At 53.5% G+C, this 15685-nt stretch overlaps 6 protein-coding genes across 6 annotated transcripts; 5 read left to right on the top strand and 1 right to left on the bottom strand.

Annotated features, from left to right (window-relative positions):
* Positions 1-1007: 1007 nt before the first annotated feature.
* Positions 1008-1493, bottom strand: BDP55DRAFT_628020 (uncharacterized protein; the record flags this gene model as incomplete). The annotated part of the gene is made up of 1 exon (XM_060571840.1): positions 1008-1493. One exon carries the CDS (start codon positions 1491-1493, stop codon positions 1008-1010), a length of 486 nt encoding a protein of 161 aa, XP_060434030.1.
* A 1365-nt stretch (positions 1494-2858) lies between these two features.
* On the top strand, positions 2859-3373 carry BDP55DRAFT_345560 (uncharacterized protein). The gene has a single exon (XM_060566961.1). It carries the CDS (start codon positions 2971-2973, stop codon positions 3235-3237), a length of 267 nt encoding a protein of 88 aa, XP_060434029.1. The 5' UTR covers positions 2859-2970; the 3' UTR covers positions 3238-3373.
* Positions 3374-6145: 2772 nt separating this feature from the next.
* Positions 6146-8387, top strand: BDP55DRAFT_650288 (glucose transporter rco-3). The gene is made up of 2 exons (XM_060573974.1): positions 6146-6632; positions 6695-8387. Exons 1-2 carry the CDS (start codon positions 6385-6387, stop codon positions 8025-8027), a joined length of 1581 nt encoding a protein of 526 aa, XP_060434028.1. The 5' UTR covers positions 6146-6384; the 3' UTR covers positions 8028-8387.
* Positions 8388-10421: 2034 nt separating this feature from the next.
* On the top strand, positions 10422-11800 carry BDP55DRAFT_650282 (uncharacterized protein). Its single transcript, XM_060573973.1, has one exon. The coding sequence runs from the start codon at positions 10676-10678 to the stop codon at positions 11357-11359; it is 684 nt and encodes a 227-aa protein (XP_060434027.1). The 5' UTR covers positions 10422-10675; the 3' UTR covers positions 11360-11800.
* Positions 11801-11934: 134 nt separating this feature from the next.
* Positions 11935-12934, top strand: BDP55DRAFT_574986 (PIG-P-domain-containing protein). Its single transcript, XM_060570765.1, has one exon. The coding sequence runs from the start codon at positions 12033-12035 to the stop codon at positions 12780-12782; it is 750 nt and encodes a 249-aa protein (XP_060434026.1). The 5' UTR covers positions 11935-12032; the 3' UTR covers positions 12783-12934.
* Positions 12935-13087: 153 nt separating this feature from the next.
* On the top strand, positions 13088-14968 carry BDP55DRAFT_650280 (actin-like protein 4). The gene is made up of 2 exons (XM_060573972.1): positions 13088-13264; positions 13323-14968. Exons 1-2 carry the CDS (start codon positions 13210-13212, stop codon positions 14693-14695), a joined length of 1428 nt encoding a protein of 475 aa, XP_060434025.1. The 5' UTR covers positions 13088-13209; the 3' UTR covers positions 14696-14968.
* Positions 14969-15685: the final 717 nt, after the last annotated feature.

Genomic DNA, 15685 nt, shown 5'->3' with positions numbered 1-15685 from the left:
CGCCGAATCCACAGGGGAACCACCCGTCAAATCACATAGATATATCCGTTACCCGCCCGGTTCTCCACTGATGTATATAGTGTTGTCCGTTTTCAACTACAAGTGGATACATTTTGCGGAGTGTTTGTATGAAGTACGATGCTCTTAGCCTCTTGTATCGGTGAGTAGTGGAGAGGTGCTGTGTCTTCCCGGGCACTCCAGAGTGTTGTTCATGGCGGATAGTATTCTGCTCGAGTATTCTCCTCGGGTGAATTTTCCTTACTTATTTGCCGCTACAAACTTGGATACCCTTACAAAATAGAATATCTACACAAGATGCCTGCAGTGAGGATCGATATTCTGACGAGAAAAATGCAGGTTTCTTTTGCCTCGTGTGGGTCCCCTCCTCGTCCCTACGGACTCCCGAGATGAGGCTGCCGCTGACAGTAAGCCGAGTATTTGCAATCTTCTGGGGGGCTAAGACGATTCATGTTGCAAGAGAGCCGCTGTGTCACCGGCAGATATACTAAATATCCCGATTCACCCATGCCAGCCACAGCCTGTTGCCATGCCTGTGCAACTCGAGGCAAACGCCAGACGAACCTTGATAGCGTCGCCTTTAAAACGTTGTGGCTTTGGCTTTCCGTGTGGGTGATTTTTTCTCGATGGAACTAGGGAAAGTGTCAAAAGGCTTGAATGGCCATGCTCTGTAACTTACAGAGAGACCAGATTAGACTGTTGGCGCGGTTGCATAGCAGCTTGCGGCAGCATTATATGGGAGAAGTGTGACAAGTCGCGGGTTGTTGAGGCGCAGTGGTTCTCTCTCTCTCTCTCTCTCTCTCTCTCTCTCACTCACTCACTGCGAAGGCCACGTACCCAAGCAAACTTGGCCCTCTCTCCTGGCAGTCACTCAGACGAGGTACTCGAGTTTAGTACCACATGAGCTCGTCGGATAATGTGGTATCATGTGAAGTAGGTAGGTCAACCGCCGCAAGACCTGGATATTTGCAGAATTGCTTGACTGCGAATTACAAAAAGAAATTCCAGGCAAGCGCCATGGCGTCTCGAGTTAAAAGCGGCAGTTTCCATATGATAGGAGTTGTGCTGGTATGAGACTTCCCATACCAGGGCATCCAGCTTGCAGCAGTAGACTTCGCACGAGGGTGCGACCAACATATGCCAGAGACACCAGACTCTCTGATGCCGACCTTCTCGCCCAGGTGTGACTGCATATGCCAATACCCGGGAAAGGTTCCAGAAGGTCGAGTTCGGACCGTTTTCCGACCCTTCTCTTTCTTTCTTTCTTTCTTTCTTTCTTTCTCTCTCTCATCGAAGCCTGTCAGTGCGCTCGAGCAATATCCTGTAGGGCGGAAACTGGGTTCCACGAGACTGTGCGTGCCTTTGCTTTCGTGCAGGTAGACAGGCCGGAAAGCTGATTCGTATACATCAGCATGTAAGATTGCTAAAATGGTGCTTTGTGGCTTGCCCGGTGCAGATGAGACAGCACCCCTCATGTCTCAAAAGTCTCTTTGGGGCTGTTTCATTTCCACCAGGAAAAGTCGACTTTTGATTACCTACTACTGGGACAAAATGTGCCATCGAAAGCTGAAGCTGCCTTATCAGCTTTGGTGAAAATATGGGCCGAAGGGACAGCTGTGCCGCGCAGGACCTCCGTATAAACACGGGGTTGTGTAGTACCTAGATGCCTACGGAGCTCGAAGCTCGAAGCTCCGGGGACCTGTATTTTATAAGCTGCTAGCCAGCCTAGCCCTTCTCCCACAAAATGTCCTACTACTAGTGCTGGGCAGTGTCGTTAGAGCTTGGGCAAAAAAACAATCTCAGCTGTCAATGAGGCTTTCACCCGTCCTACGATTTGGGATGATATACGTCTATCAAAGCTGGCAGGGCGGCAAAGAAGACAATTGCCGGCGTGATGCATAACCGACCTCGAGGCGAGATGCACGTACTCCGTAAGCAGCATGACTGGAAAGAATCACCACAAAATGAGGTCGAGGAAAGTGGTGGAGGTGCGGAAAGAGCTGTGCCGCACGGCGGCATGGTCATGGGGTGAGGTTGCGAGGGCGTCGTCGTCGTCGTCGGCGTCTGAGGTCCGCGGAGGGCGGGACTCTCTGAGTGGACAGAGTCTAAAGACTGGAGCCGGGCTGCGGCTGGAAGCAGCGAACATTGGAGGTAGGTAGGTATGCAAGTCTGGGGTAGGTACTCCGTACACCTCCGTAGATAGACTGTTGGAGCTTTGCTAGGAATTTAGAGGTCGGCAAGCGAAGCTGGCTAGCTATCCGGGGGGGCTTGGCTGGTCTTGGTTTACTGTAAGTTGTATTCAGGAATGGATGATGAGGACTCGCGGCAAATGTGCAGGTGTATGTTGGCTAGCGCCAGTGCCGCCCAGTGCCAATGGCATCCATAAAACTTCCATTGCCTACGGTCCTACGGATACCTCCACCTAAGGTAAGTACGTAAGGTACCTTACTATTAAGAGGTATCTGGTAGGGAGGAAAGCAGTCCGCCGGGCGGTACGAACTACGAGCCAAAGACCGCACCTGGGAATTTGCGATAAGGTATTACTCCGTACGTACGGATACGTCCCCGATTCTTGTCAGGGCTGGCGGAGTTTCCCCGCAATTTGTCTGCGCGAACTGAGGTGATCTTTTGTTCCCTTGTCCGCCACCCCTGCCCGGCTTTTGTCGGATGGCTTGTGGAGAGATCACACTGTGTCGTTATCAGGAATCGCGCGGGCTTAGACTGGTGGTCTGATTGGAAAGCGGTCAAGCTTTACAGTGTGTACGAAGTTTGCCTTTAAGTTTTGATGGGTATGAGATGACCCCGGATTAAGCTAACACTGTGTGCCGACACCAACGGCCTTTGCATTCCACACACACACACACACACACACTGGACATATCTGGAAACATAGACACGCGATACCTGTCGAGGACAAGGCTCGGAGTCATTAGGGAAGCGACCGCCGCCACTATGAGCTACCTACAGGCTTCTGCATTGCGTTCTGGACAACTTGTGTTATCGTTGTCGTCATCTACTACGGCTTTCCTCATCACCGCGATGCAGCAGACTGGAGGGTACGACGGGGACTGCAGCATCGTCCCTGAACATCATCCGCCTTGTCAGACTCAGCTGGGGGTAAGACTGGTCACGGCTGGCTGCGCGGCATCGAATGGGGAACCCTTTTCCCACCGCTTGTTAGGTAGCAAGCAAGCAGGCACTTGTGGCACCGTCACATAGCTGAGAAGCCAGGGCAAGCCACTGCGGGAGGGAGGAAATACGATGACTACGCGCTGTGCCCGTCCGTCCTCCAGGCCATGAAAGTGACGGGCACAAAGCGGAATGGGCTGCCGGGGCTGTCAAGTGGTCAGTCAGATATCACTGTTGTTCGTACGGATACCCAAGTGAATAAAAAGATGGTACCACGTACGAGTGCCCAAACCCAGCAGCGTGCTTGGTGCAGCCGTCCAAGATGCAGGAGATGCTGAGTCAAGGCAATGTAGGCTGAATGCATGTGCGGGCCTGCACGATACAGCACAATTGCGAAGCTCAAGCAGGAAGCCATGTTGCCGGATACCAATGGAAGTTGTCGGTATCCGTACGCGAAGAGACGATGGACGGGTAGCACAGTGCGTGGACAGACGCCCAGGTCCCGTCAAAGTCCGTCAGCCCGTCGTCGCCTGCAGCGTGTTTGCCTGGCTGAGCTAGTGTCATGCAGAGTCGCCTTTGTTTGCCATTGAGAGACTTGAACCCAAGACCCCGATCCCAAGGACGAGGAAGGGAAGTACCTTGGTAGTAGGCGGTCAAGGAAGGAAAGGAGGCGCCTGAGAGAACGGTACAGCGATATACCCGTGGTGCCGTATACCTGTGCTTCGGTGCACCTCAACAGCACCAAGCGGTATAAGTCTCTCAGGTACTCCATATTGGTAGGTAGCTGAACCAGGCAATAGACAGACTTCTGGTGCGTTCCCCTCGCTCGGGACACCCATGGAACCAGTCACATCAGACCAAGACATACCAACCCTCCACTGACACTGACTGCTGCAGGCTCAAACTGTACACGCAGCCCTAGAGATGCCTCAAAGGTCTGTGTGTCGTCCTATCGTCCCTGAACCTTTTGGAAGTTGAGTTTCTCCAGACCACAATTTCCAGGGAAACCAGGGGAGGAATGGTCAGACATCCGACAAGAGTTTCCATTGGACACACCCCGAGCGAAGGTTGTTGGCTTAGCCTGTCTTTTCTCGCAGGTTTTCCAGGAACATGTTTGTGTGTGAGAATGTGTATACGCAAGCGGCCGTGCCGAGAAAGAAGTTCATCCTGCCGGTCAAGGTTGACTTGAGTTCCGTGGTTCCTCATTATCGGCCGCACTCGTACCTAGTTCCTCCGGAATCCAGCGTCCCCCGCAAATGAGGGGAAACCTAGCGCCAAACCATGGCAAATTCCAGTGAGGTGAGTTGATGGCTGGCTACCTTTGGTGAGAGGTAGGTATGCCTCAGTCTAGTCGCGTGTGTGACACCTCAGTACTCTCAGCTACCTCTTCTGTACATCAGCTACTACGTACTGATTCAAGCTGTGCAAAGCTCATGAGGCTGGACTATCAAGACCCAGCACCTTTAGAGATACCTAGGTCCTCCTACTTGGCAGTATCATAGAATAAGACGACCAACATTGGAAGCTGATGAATCTCAGTGAGGTACGGAGAGCGTATTCGTACGGCCTATTCGTACGGACTAGGCACGTACGGTTACAATGCCCCGTCCAATTCCATATTCCATCCCGCCTTTTATTTTCTGGCGCCAAGGGGGAACAAGAGTAAAGACGCTATCGCCAGATGCGGTATAGCCCTGAGAAAGGGGTGTGTAACCGGCGAGTTGAGCACGGCCGGATGTACCACTCATCCTCAAAGGAGCCAATCAAAGCCGCAGCCACCGGGCTGGGGCCCTTCGCAAAAGCAGCAAAACCCAGTACGAAGTACAGAACCAGAGGGAAGACAGGCACAGTCACCCGTTCCCAAGAATTCGCTAGTCAACCCATACTGTGGTAGGTATCCGTATGTAGACGAGGGGGGAGAGAGAGTCTGGGAGAGCCCCTCAAAAAACTGCGCTGATCCACGGTGCCACGGGTCCCTCGTTCTTTCCCCCTCGTCCCTCTACCAGCTGATGGGTGGGTGAGCAGTGAGGTGGATGTGGCAGCGTTCAATCTTGTTGGTTGCGTCGAGGCTTCACAGTGTTTGATCATGAGTCTGTCCAGCTTATCCTGTCTTTATTCTACCCGTCCCTCGCAAGTTGAAGTCTCTGTTGCCGTGTCTCTGGTCCATGGCACCTTTTACTACCTTACTTGGCTTCCTCCCGGCTGATAGGTATTACTTGGTGCTGGGGGCGGGGGTTGAAGAAAGCTGAGGTAAGCATGGAGGTAAGAAGGGATTCGGTACTCCTTGGGAGGACGGGAAGGAAAGTCTTCTTTCTGTCCAGCGTCTCCTGCTCCATCTCCACATTTTCCCTTCCCCTTCGGCCTCTCTGACTGGCTCATCTGCCCCCCCAAAGGTCCACACACCCCAGACTCGCGCTGTTCACAGTGTTCTCTGTGCCCCAGGCGCCCCCCTTCTGCTTCTGGCTGGCTCAGACTTGCCTTCCTTCCCTCCCAGACTCTCACTGTGCCACTGTGGTGGACGTGTGGACGTACCTCACGCTGTAGGTGGGCGGTGGCTTTTTGGTGGTTCCTTCTTCCGAACTGGACTGGCCTGAGTGACTGACTAGAGTACCCGGGACCCGACTGCCCGACCTTTTCGTGCTTCTTACCTCTGAGCCTTCGCCTGTCTCCCTGCTTCCTTCTCCACACCCCGTCTGCCTGTCCTGTCCCATTCCATCCTATCCATCCATCGTTACCCACACTTCGTCGATTCACCACTCTTCACTCGCCCGCCGTCCGCCCGTCACTTCACTCAAATGGTCGCCGGCCCATTTCCACCTCGATTCTCGACGACTTTCGAGAGATTCGCCCTCTCATAGTATCACGCTTCCGTTCTGGATTGCTGTCGCCGAACCCCCCGTTCACCATGGCGATAGCCATGGGCTGGCAGAAGCCCGACAATGTCGCCGGCTCGTCGGCCCCGGCCATCATGGTCGGTCTGTTCGTCGCCTCGGGCGGATTGCTCTTTGGCTACGACACTGGGTAAGCACACATACACACACACACACACACACACAACACACACACACAACACAACGCGGCATACGATCGAATACCACCGTCTCAACGACGACGAGCAAGAGAAGGAAAAGGACGCGATGGCGCTTGTGCTCATATTCGTGTGTTCGTGGTGGAATTCTTCCGAGACTTGGACGCTGATTCGTGACGGACTGTAGAACGATTAACGGTATCCTCTCCATGACGGCCTTCCGACGAGACTTCTCGACCGGCTATACCGAAAACCTGAAGCCCGCTATTTCACCCGCCGAATCCTCCATCATCGTCGCAATCCTCAGTGCCGGCACAGTCCTCGGCGCTCTCCTCGCCGCACCCATCGGCGATAGTTGGGGCCGTCGCATCTCGCTCATCTTATCCGCCGGCGTCTTCAGCTTCGGTGGTATTTTCCAAGTCTGCGCGCACGACATCCCAATGCTCTTGGTCGGAAGGTATGCCATACGGATCGGAAGTGTTGGCTCATTGCGCAACGCGTCGCTGACCAAGTATGCAGGTTTTTTGCTGGTGTCGGCGTCGGATCTATCTCAGTACTCGTACCAGTCTATCAGTCAGAAATGGCTCCAAAGTGGATTCGAGGCACCCTCGTCTGCGCCTATCAACTTTCCATCACCATTGGTTTATTGTCCGCATCCTTTGTCAACATCTTGACCGAAAAGCTCGACTCGGGCGCCGCGTACCGCATTCCGCTTGGCCTTCAACTTGTGTGGGCCGTCGTCTTGACCCTCGGTCTTCTGGTCCTCCCCGAAACACCACGCTTTCTTGTCAAAAAGGGCAAGCCAGAGGCCGCAGGTCTATCACTAAGTCGCCTCCGTCGCCTCGATATTACCCATCCCGCCCTACTCGACGAGCTTCAGGAGATTGTGGCGAACCACGAGTATGAACTCACGCTTGGCCCAGACTCCTACAAGGAAATCTTTTATGGGTCTCCCCATCTTGGTCGAAGAACTCTCACTGGATGTTGCCTTCAGATGCTGCAACAACTTACGGGTATCAACTTCATCATGTACTACAGCACATCCTTCTTCGATGGCGCCAGGGTTGAGAACCCTTACGTCAAGGCTCTCATCATCAACATTATCAATGTCGTTGGAACAGTTCCGGGCCTCCTTGTCATCGAATCGTGGGGCCGTCGCAAGTTGCTCATGGTCGGTGCTATCGGCATGGCAGTCTGTCAACTCCTCATCGCTTCCTTCTCTACGGCTGCCGGCGAGAACCTACAGCAGGCCGCGCAAACCATCCTAATCGTTTTCTGTGCCATCAACATCTTCTTCTTCGCGGCATCATGGGGCCCTGTGTGCTGGGTTATTACGTCCGAGATTTATCCCCTAAAGATCCGTGCAAAGGCTGCCTCGATTTCGACCGCTTCCAACTGGCTCTTGAACTTCGGCATCGCATACGGCACTCCCTTCATGGTTGGTCAAGGGCCTGGCTACGCCGATATTGGCCCCAAGATCTTCTTTCTTTGGGGTGCATTTTGCATTCTGGCAGTTCTGTTTGTATGGTGTATGGTCTTCGAGACTAGCAAGATCAGTCTTGAGCAGATTGATGAGATGTACGAACGTGTCGACTACGCCTGGAACAGCACCAGGTTTGAACCGAGCTGGAGCTTCCAACAAATTCTAGACGAAGGCTGGTCACCTAGTGGTCAACCCCCTCCAGAACACGAATTGCAGCAAACACAGACGAACTCCACGACCCAAACTACACAAACCTCACAAACAAACTCAAATTCGGCAACATCAACAAACACCGGCGCGACTGCGAGCTCGACAGAAGCGGAAGCGAAGATGTTATCCCAGATGGGTAATGTGGACTTCAGTTATTGATCATTTATACCCATCTTCTACTTTATATCTGATGTTACTATTACCACTCTTTTTCTTTCCTTGTCATTTCAAATCATATCCCGGATAGCAGCGTCGGAGTTCACAATGTCTGGAGTTTACGGGGGGTTCATTGGCCATAACCACCGATGGGCGGTTGGTTTTGGGGGTTCATTTTGGCGGAAACAGGTTTTGCCACTATATTGCAGCGCAGCGGTTGTTTGGACAAAGAAAGTTAAGATATCACGGTCAACGTCGACGAGAATATCCCATTATGGTTTGACGAAGGAGTCAGCTTTTATGGCGTAAGGGAGTCGATGATATATCAAACCCACCTCTCTGGGCATAACACCTTAGTATGACGAAGCGGTGGGAATAAAGGCCGGTTTCATCCGGTCTAGAAGATAGGCAGGGGCGAGGTAGCTCTTTTGTCATCTATCAATTTGAGTCAAGTCAGACCACAACTGTTCAATGGCACTTGATTACTTTCCATGACACTTTTGACTCCATTCGACTCCTCGACGCAATAGCAAACATACCAAAGGGGTTGGTTTACCTTCGGTCCGAAGCAGAACGTAAAAGTTTTTGTCCTAGTACCTAGGGTGTTAAAGTAGACTCGGACAGTGGCCAATTTCACATTTGCATTACACTACTCAGTAAAGTCGAGGTTGAGTCGAGGTTGAGTCGAGGTTTGGTTGAATATACTTACGTCCAGAAGGCAAAGCCAACCACAGCATGTATTTCGGCATCGACCTTCCTTAGTACTTGATATCAGAGGAATCATAGTCCAAGGCTCCCGTGGTTTCACTTTAAGTTTGTGAACTGCTGAAGCCTATAATCTCGTGTATACAATGTGAATATGGGTCTTGTTTTTCAAATTGTAGAAAGCTTTATGGTGGTGCATCTTGAAGGTGACAGAACCGCACTGCTGCAAATAACACATTCACTAACTTGTCAGTCTGGCCCATGACTCAGAAAAAAGAGACTCCAGGTATATTTTGAATATTTCTTCATCGTTCTTAGCCTGTGACTCTGTCACAGAAACATACTGCTCACACAAACTATATTGAGAGGATCTACGGCAATACCTACGCCTTGAGAGGATACTTTATACGCCCAATATATGGAAGCATGAAACGGAAACGAAGTGGACCAGACTTACAAAGATGGACCTTTTTCAACGCCTCGACGAGGACATTACAAACATCATTATTGAACATGGATTCCTTAACCTCGATACAATACGTTTCGCTACGGAACGCGAGGTCGAGCGTGCGGCGGTACGGGCGCTCGAGATGGCTGCCCCTGACCAGCAGCTTGCTATTGCGATGAGACAGAGTGCCATGGCGGTTGAAGGCAATCATAACATCAACGACAATGATGCCAACCATGATGCCAATAACGCCAATAATGGCAACAATGACAACACAGGAGGATACATCGGCTGGGAAGAGCGCAACCGCCTGCTCACCGACACGCGAACCAACAGTGCAGAAACCTCAGACGCCGAAGATGACAACAATGACAACGACACATGTGTCGTCTGCTTCACGACGAGACAACCTCACCACCGCCTCCCCTGCGGCTGCCGCATGTGCCCCCGCTGTCTCCGACGCTGTCTCCGCGCAGGTCTACGCGCAGGAGGCTGGCCGCCGCGGTGCTGTCAACCTCTCCAGCAGGATAACGTCGAACAGGCCGCTGGCACAGAACGGCCCGGTTTGGTGAGGCTGTATAGGCAGATCCGGGTTGAAGAGGAGACGCCTGGCGAGGAGAGGGTGTATTGCGCCAGGCCGGCGTGTGCTGCGTTTATACCGGGGGGCGGGGAGCATGCCATGCCGGCTGGTGCTGGCGCTGGCGACGCGATGTATTGTCTTGCGTGTGGGCAGGGGACGTGTCGACGGTGTCGGAGGGTGCTGCATCCCGGGACGCCGTGTGGGACTGAGGAAGAAGATGAGATGTTGATGGATGTCATGGATGAGCTGAATTTGTCGCCTTGTCCCAGTTGTCGGAGAGTTGTTGAGCGGGCGGGTGGGTGTACGCATTTGACGTGAGTTTCTGATGCCCCTTTACTTCCCCTCCCCCCCTTATTGCGGGAAAGCAAAATGAAAAGGGAGACATGTTTGAAAAGACTGACGAGAAGACTTGTAGGTGCGTGTGCGGCGAGGAGTTCTGCTTCTCGTGCGGCGGACGGTGGGTTCAAGGCTGCATTCAGAATTGCAGAGGGACGGGGTTCGGGGGCCGTGTTAATATGCGTGATCGGGCGACGAGGTATCAGCAGGGTTATCTGATGCCAGACGGTCGACCTTTCACGCCTACGGGGACACTGCAGCAGCCTCTGCCTCCGCCGCAGGTAAGACCGCAAGCAAATAATGATGGTTTGTGGGAGCCTTTACCGGCAGGTAAGTGACTCCTCCACGACCAGTCATAAGATGGGACACGTACGATATTTATAAAAGGGGGCGTAGCTTCCAGCTGCGATCTAGCCTGCGGTTGTGCCATTCCCTGCTCCGCCGGTACAGCTCTTCATCGACGGCGGCCACATCGATTTATTTCCGACTACTGTCTCCACGTCTGTGGTTGTCAACGAGATTTAGGGGACTAACTTGACCTCTGTAGAAATTCCCCAGCCGCAAGTGCAAGATCTCCAACCCATGGGAGAGATACCGTTTACAGATCAGCGCAACGTACACAACATGGATGAAGAAGCTCATCTCCGACAGGGTCGGGGACGGTTCAGTATCATGATGTACTACCCAGACGGCAGAAACACCGAGGTACGTTTCAGAACAATAACCTTCCCTCCATTTCGCTCTGTGTTGAACCCCCCACTGACAAAGGACTTCACCTTCCGTCAAATCCAGCCAGAAACCAGAGAATGGCGCCCCGAGCGCCGCGCCGCCCGACGCCGCCCTCCTCCCGTCGCGCGCCCAGGCGAGGGGAGGCGACCAGGAGTACGGCGGGCCTGGCCCGTATTCGAGATCCACGCCGAGGACCCGCTGTGCCACCACCACCTGCCGGCGTCGTGGGAGGTGGAGGACATGAATAACCGGGTGCTGCCGCCGGCGTGCACGTTTTGCCGGTCGAGGGCGTACGCCGTGTATTTTCGGTGCCGGACGTGCGGGATCGTGGCGTGTAGTATGCACAATAGTGTGCGGTTCGGGTTGACGTGGGCGGTGGCGGTCAGGGTGAGGGATGGGTTGAGGAATCGGGTCTGGTTTGAGCCGAGAGGGAGGAGGGGAGATGAGGATAGGAGAGGTGAGTTGTTTTGTTTCGTTTTTTTTTTTCTGAGCAGTGGAGATCTATATTTGCTGGGGGTTTTGTTTAACTTTTTCTAGTAGGGTGGTTTCGACAGGCGTTTGGGGGGAGATGATGCAGACGTGTCTCCGCGGGAATGTTTTGCTTTCTTGCTGCGTTTGGAGCGAGAGGAGATAGGGGCTGGTCACTCGCAGGGTATCAACAGTGCAAAATGGAGGAAGTAGCTGACTGGTGGGATCTCGAGGGAAAGAAACTAGGTTTTAGTTATTCGAGACTCGTGAAAGTGAAAGTGTTGTGAAAGGAGATTGCGATGCTCATCGCAACGGCCATGTTCTTGGTCTAGGCATGTACAGTCTATCAAGGGTAGGATTTTAATACAAGACAAGCTTTTTGAGAACTTATGCTTATTTGCATAGATATTTACAACCGCCTTCTTACCGATGAGAAATTTCACTTGTAAGAGTGATATGAGTTGCGTGACCTGATAGCCTCATAGAATGGGGTAGAAAGAGAGACGAAGGGGTCTGGTGAAGACGGAGGTTCAAAAAGTTACCTAATCGGTGCCGACCTTGAGCATGAACCGGCCCCACTACTCCGTGCATCCTGGACAGGGGCGGGACAGACAGGGCCAATTCTAGGTTTCCACTGGAGCCAACCTGGGGAAATCGCAATTCTGCCTTTTGCAACACCACAAACTCCACTGTCGCAACATTGTTAGCAGAGGGCTGACAGGATCGGGCGTTCTCGCCCAACATGTCTCTCTCCTCCGACGAAGAAGAAGAACTCCTCTTCGACAACCAATCCTTCGCCTCCGAGTCCAGCGACGACGGCGAAGAGCTACCGGCCCCGCGACCCCTGCATCATAACTTAAACTACTTTGCGCCCCCCTTCTACGGTCGCCCGCCGACCCCTCTACCCCCTTCGCCGTCGCTGACGTCGCTCCTCCGCCCTTCGCGACCGACGACCCCCGATGCCTCGGACGACGACTTCGAGCCCTTGCCGCGCGCGTCGCCGCAGGTGCCGACCTACGAGTACTACGGCTTCGTGCTGTACCTCTTCTCGACGCTGACCTTCCTCGTCTACCTGCTCTGGTCCTACCTGCCGTCGCCTTTCCTCCACGCGCTGGGCATCTACTACTACCCGAACCGCTGGTGGTCGCTAGCGATCCCGGCTTTCCTCACGATGCTGGGGGTCTATATTTACATTGCGCTCGCGGCGTACAACACGGAGATTCTGACGCTGCCGCTGAGTTCCATTGAGACGGTGGTGGATGATGCTTCTAAGATTGGGGTCATTGACAGCAAGGGACGCCTGAGGGATGACCCGAAGAAGAGGTCGAGGAATAAGAGAGATCATAGGTTGCCGGGGGGAGGGTACGACTGGAAGAATATATGGAACGAGGGAACGGATGCTGTGATGGATATACCGTTGGCCGGCGCGTGTGAAGTTCTCTACGGGGAGGGACGAGACTTCGAGTCAGAGGACGAGTACATTGTGACATGAAGCTTTAGATCAACAATTAATGGTCGAATACAACCAAAAAGGAGATACCCAGTGACGCGCGGGTGTCATAAGTATGGTATTTCAAAACACCGAAGTGAATGACATAGCTCTCGTGTTGAGGCGCCTCCTCTCCAGACGCCATACTCAAATGCTTATGGTGGGATGTGACGATTCTGTACTCCGTAATCTGATGGTTGACATCCCTGCTCGGTCAATAGCTCTCACCGAGAGCTCGTACAGTGTGTCGCGCTATGACACGGTGGGGTGTGGCTGGAATCTCAGCCTTGCACCTTCCTCCAACCACCGCGCCAAATTTTGACCAGACGCGACTTTCAATCGAGCGACGCATCGCAACAACCTACCACACCGCCATCGAACCATCTCAATTATCTCGGTGGATTGTCGTTTCACATACCTCATCGCAATCATGTCCCAACAACCGCTGTCATCGGCCGTCCAGCCGACCGACATCTATGGAGGAGGTAAATGCTCACCTCCAGCTGTACTCTACGCGTGGCCCAATCTAACCATCGCGAACAGATGAGGTCTCCGCTCTGGTTCTCGACCCAGGCTACTGCAGCACCCGCGCCGGATTTGCTGGCGAGGATGTCCCCAAGTCCGTCTTCCCGTCCTTCTACGGCCGCGTTGGCTCCTCCGATACCTCGACGACCGTCTTCGGCGACGAGTGCTTGATCCCCCGGGCAGACCTCGAGGTCCGCAACTACATGACGCGCGACAGTGTCGTCGAGGACTGGGATGTTGCCAACAAGCTCTGGGAGCACATGCTCATCACACGCCTTCAGCCCGGACGCCCCACGCATCCTTCCAAGAACGGCCTCAACGATGACCCGAAGGAGGAAGTCGAGGGAGGCGAGGCCAACGGCGACGTCGACGTCGCCATGGAGGACGTGGAGTCGCAAGAGAAGGCCCTCCAAGAGAACCCGCTCCTGATGACCGAGGCGCCGTGGAACTCGGCCAAGTCGAGGGAGAAGGCCATCGAGATTATCATGGAGAACTGGGGCTGCCCTGCGTTTTGGCTTAGCAGAACGCCTGTTCTGGCTGCTTTTGCCGCTGGCAAGGCGAGTGCCCTGGTCATTGACGTCGGCGGCTCCAACACTTCGGTTACGGCTATCCACGACGGTATGGTCCTGAAGCGATCCATCCAAAAGTCCCCTGTTGGTGGCCTGTGGCTGTCATCCCAGATTCGTAGCCTGTGGGAGACCTCAGAGCCCAAGATCGAGCCCGTTCCTACATTCATGGTCGAGAGTAAGACCCCCGTCGATGCAGGCGCTCCTGCTCAGTTCAAGGAACGCAAGTTCGACTTCTCCATCAGCGACTCGTTCCGCACCTACGAGGACGACCGTCTCCTTACGGAATTCAAGGAGTCAGTAGTCGAGACCTGGCGCGGACCCGGCAAGTACGCCGTGCCGCAAAACGAGGAGTTCGCCAAGACGCAACCCGGCCGTGTGTTCGAGTTCCCCAACGGCGCGAACCAGATGTGGCGCGAGCAGCGGTACAAGGTCTCGGAGGGCATGTGGGACGAGACTGCCGCGTTCCCGACTACCAACGAGGAGTTCCGACTCAACAAGTCGCAGACGATCCCCGAGCTTATCCGCGCCGCCCTGAATGCCGTCGACGTCGACCTGCGCCCCAACCTTCTCGGTAACATTGTGGTCACCGGCAGCACCAGCTTGCTCAACGGCTTCAACGACCGTCTGAACAACGAGCTTACGGCCATGTATCCCGGCCTTAAGATCAAGATTCACGCGGCCGGTCTCTCCAGCGAGCGTCGCTTCGGCGCCTGGATCGGTGGCAGCATCCTGGCCAGCTTGGGTACCTTCCACCAGATGTGGATCTCGCGCAAGGAGTACGAGGAGAACGGTGTCAGCATCGTTGAGAAGCGCTGCAAGTGATTGCCGTCATTTGACGACCCCGGGGATCAAAGTTAGGACAGGGTAGCAGCAGGAGTATGGCGGGAGGGTCATCGTTCTCGTTACTAAGAAAAGGGCGTACGGAGTTTGCACAAAAGGCTTTTTTCTGACTATCAGAGGGGAGGAGACGGTGGGCGTCAAAAGACTACCTCGCATTAAAACCGTCTTGGAAGGATGCTATCTGTACGCGTATGCAATCTTCTCCTTCTTTGGAGATAGATAGATTGTGAGAAATACAAAAACGTTTCAAACGAATGTTGAGTACACCATACCCACCTTGCAGCGATTTGGATAGGTACGTAATTGAATATCAACATGGAGACGACGATTCCACGGTTCTATGGGTATGGCTGGTGCAGTTGCGACTATCGCATCAGATTTTGTCTTGCGGGTCGATCCTTCAGCCAGCCACCCGCAATCAATATTGGGGTAGACAATGGACAAGTAGGTAGAGTGAACATGGCACTTTGTTCTGCTCCTTAGTGAATGGAAGCATGTTTGGCTTTACGCTATGCCGCATTAGTAGAAGAGCGATTCTGGGGAAATCGGTTCAGAAAGCGATTGATGTGGAGATGGATGTCTTGAAAGACCAAAAGGGTAGCGCCTTGTTTACTGCGCAAACAAACTCCTTGAATAGGTACCATAGAGCTGGACAAGTTGCGATACCTTGATTGATATCTCAGGTATAGGAGATTGTGAAAAATCGAATATCTCAGCATACTCCGTATATGCAAGTACCTTACTTTGGACATCCGGAAATACCTTAGGTAGGGAAGGTGTTCCTCAAGGCATTTGCTCCTTCCTTCCGTGTAAGTGACCGTGACCCACACTTGCTCTCCTTCTCCGTCCCGTCGTCCATCGACACCCTCACTGGACTTTCTCTCAGCCAGGCACCTATTTGGGTAAATCTTCTCCTGCACACTTCCCGCACTTCCAAAATTTACTGACCTATCTTAGACGACTTACCACGGC

This window comes from Colletotrichum godetiae (genome assembly GCF_030913485.1).
Source record: "Colletotrichum godetiae strain CBS 193.32 chromosome Unknown BDP55scaffold_6, whole genome shotgun sequence".
Taxonomy (NCBI): domain Eukaryota; kingdom Fungi; phylum Ascomycota; class Sordariomycetes; order Glomerellales; family Glomerellaceae; genus Colletotrichum; species Colletotrichum godetiae.
The sequence above is the reverse complement of the archived record's forward strand: the minus strand, read 5'-3'. Positions and strand labels throughout refer to the sequence as shown.